Source organism: Myotis brandtii, unplaced genomic scaffold, assembly GCF_000412655.1.
Source record: "Myotis brandtii unplaced genomic scaffold, ASM41265v1 scaffold105, whole genome shotgun sequence".
In the NCBI taxonomy this organism is placed as follows: domain Eukaryota; kingdom Metazoa; phylum Chordata; class Mammalia; order Chiroptera; family Vespertilionidae; genus Myotis; species Myotis brandtii.
The window spans coordinates 588,510-591,352 of record NW_005353538.1 but is presented as its reverse complement, the minus strand read 5'-3'; the positions used below and the strand labels follow the sequence as shown (position 1 = coordinate 591,352).

Here is a 2,843-nt window from a genome sequence, read left to right as displayed (position 1 = left end):
ATACACACACACATACACACACACATACACACCACAGCACACACACACATACACACACACCACAGCACACACACACACATACACACACACACACACACACACCCGTTACTCTCACACACACATACCCGTTACTCACACACACACACCCGTTACCCTCACACACACACACCCGTTACTCTCACACACACCCCCCCGTTACCCTCACACACACACACACACACACACACACACACCCGTTACGCACACAGGAGTGGATTTCCCCGCCTCCCAGTGACCCTGGGTGAAAGGACAGTGCTGCCCGATGGTCAGGGTCCAGAGCAGCAGGGAGTGGACGGGTCTCAGTGGGTCTGCAGGTAACAGGCCTCTGTTTCTGAGACCTCGTGCTGCTTTCTTCCGGGTCAGAGCGGGCGGCGGCGACCAGCAGGCGGACGGCAGCACCTATGAAGCCATGTACACCCTGCAGCCCCCGGGGGCACCGGCCGGCGCAGAGGGCAGCTCTGCCGGTGAGTAGCTTTCTGCCGCCTGAGGTCATGGATGGCCCAGGAAGGAGCCTGTGACATTTAGCTGGTGAGAGCTTGATCTGAGCAGAAAGTAATTTTAATTGCAAAATACATTTTACCCACGGACAGTAAAGCCGCCTCTCTTTTACTCCCTGTTCGCACAGCCAGAGTCTCTGCTTTCCCTCCTTCCAGGGCCGGGACCCCGTGTGGCAGCTCCCTTCCCCATTGCTTGTTATTTATGGATTTACTTCATTGATGTCAGAGGAAGGGAGAGGGAAGCTTCCATGCTGAGAGAGAACCATGGATCGGCTGCCTCCTGCACACCCCCACGGGGATGGAGCCTGCAACCCGGGCCTGTGCCCTGACTGGGAACCGCCCGGGACCCTTCAGTCCACAGGCCGGCGCTCTTCCCACTGAGCCACACCAGCCAGGGCGCTCCCGTTGCTTTTTAGCATCAATGAACTTCTTTTATGTGGGTGGCGAGTCCCAGTTTCCGCATTAACCAGCGCCCCAGGTTGAAAGCTCAAGAGGGCCGCGCACAGGGCCCTTGCTGGTCGTGGAGTGAAATGCAGAGTAAATGCTGGTGAGCTGCCCGGGGGCGGGTCGCCTGGGCCTGTGCAGGGAGGGCTACAGGCGTGGGGTAGGCTTATTCCTGTTTCTCTTGTCTCCACCCACAGGCCTCACATGGTGCGTGGCCCATCGTAAACAGTGGCGGCTGGCTGTGCACGCGTGCACGGATGAATGGGTGCCCTTCTGTTGCGTGTGTTAAAGGTGAAGTATGTGAGGAGAAGGTGACGCATGCACTTTGCTCTAGGTGAAGGGAACGTGGCTGCAGCCCCTGCCGGCGTTGGCCCCGAGGAATGGGAAAACGAAGATGAGGGCTACGATGTCCCTAAGCCGCCCGTGCCCGCAGCGCTGGCCCGCCGGACACTCTCCGACATCTCGAACGCCAGCTCCTCCTTCGGCTGGTTGTCTCTGGAAGGCGGCCCCGCAGGTGAGTCTCGGGCTGCCTGGCTCCTCCTTGATGCTGAGCAGAGATGCCTGCCCGCCTGGTCCCCAGGAACTGAGAGCTGGAAGCAGTGAACTAAGAAGTCCGTCCGAGGGGCGGGAAGCTGGTCCTGGGCCCCAGTTAAGGAAGTTAAACTGCAGTCAGACCCTGGGATTCGGCCAGACGTCGGAATGAGGTGTGTCCTTACACAGGCTCCCCCAGGGCTCCTGGCGCTTCTGAGGATGTGAGGACATGGCCATCGAGCTCGATGGTTCAGGCCATGCATTCCGGACGCGGCCCCCTTCCCTGGGAAAGGGGTGCTGGCCAGGGGCCAGCCCGCAGTTGGGCCTGACTGTCTGGGCTGTCTTCCTGCACCTGTGGCTGCTGGGGCGCAGCGGCCAGAGCTGTCACGGGGACAGCCGGTGGCAGCGATGTGCAGCCTCCAGTCCCGAAGCAGGTGGTGACCCAGCCGCCCTCTTGTTTATGCTTCACTGCGAATTGTGCCCCTTTCTGCTTTGTTATTTGCAAAAGGGGAATTGTAGTGTCTTCTCCGGCCCCTCAGAAACACTTACAAACGAGTCCCGGCCGTGTGGTGTGTGTTGCCAAGGGTGCTGCGTGACGCCACGCCATGAGGTGCTGGGCAGCAGTGGCGAGAGCCAGGAGGGCAGGTGTGGGCTGTTCGCAGGGGCTCTCGCTGGGAGGCGGCGTGTGGGCCTGTAGACCAGCCTTGGACTGAAGAGCCTGTGTCCCCCTGAGGGAGGCCAGCAACAGCCGACGGCAGCACGTTGGTGTTACTCCTGCCAATAGTTGGGGTTCCCCCGGGTTTGCAGACATTTTCTTTCTTATTTCTTCTAGACTTCACGGAGGGTGCCCCAGTTCCCGAGAGACCCCCCAAGCCATTCCCTCGGAGAATCAACTCTGAGCGGAAGGCAGGGCCGGGCCATCCAGGTGCCACCGCGGCCACCTCACCGCAGCTCTCCAGCGAAATCGAGAGCCTCTTGAGCCAGGGCTACTCCCACCAGGACATCCAGAAAGCCCTGCTCATCGCTCACAACAACATCGACATGGCCAAGAACATCCTCCGCGAGTTCGTGTCCATCTCTTCTCCCACCCACGTGGCCACCTAGCACCCCTCTGCCGGCGCTGGCGAGGAAGTGGCTGGGCTCCTCCCGGGCACCGGGCAGGGCTCCTGGAGACTTCGCAGTGAGGTCAGCCCTGCCGTGGCATCTCTGTGGCTAGGATTTCAAAGCGGTGGGTGAAAATGGAGCGGCTGGTGGTGGTGTATTGGTTGGGGGAGTGCGTTAGAAGGCTCTCAGGCCCCACCTGGGGCGAGTGGGGGTTTTTATAAAAAAAGT

General features: G+C 60.3%; 1 protein-coding gene across 1 annotated transcript in view; it reads left to right on the top strand.

Moving 5' to 3' along the window:
- CBL (Cbl proto-oncogene, E3 ubiquitin protein ligase) overlaps positions 1-2,837 on the top strand; it is an 85,637-nt gene extending 82,800 nt beyond the window's left edge. The window contains exons 12-14 of the mRNA XM_014539878.1: positions 403-503; positions 1,315-1,494; positions 2,344-2,837. Coding sequence (XP_014395364.1) covers positions 403-503; positions 1,315-1,494; positions 2,344-2,615 — 553 coding nt within the window. The 3' untranslated portion in view covers positions 2,616-2,837. The remainder of the gene's footprint in view (positions 1-402; positions 504-1,314; positions 1,495-2,343) is intronic.
- Positions 2,838-2,843: the final 6 nt, after the last annotated feature.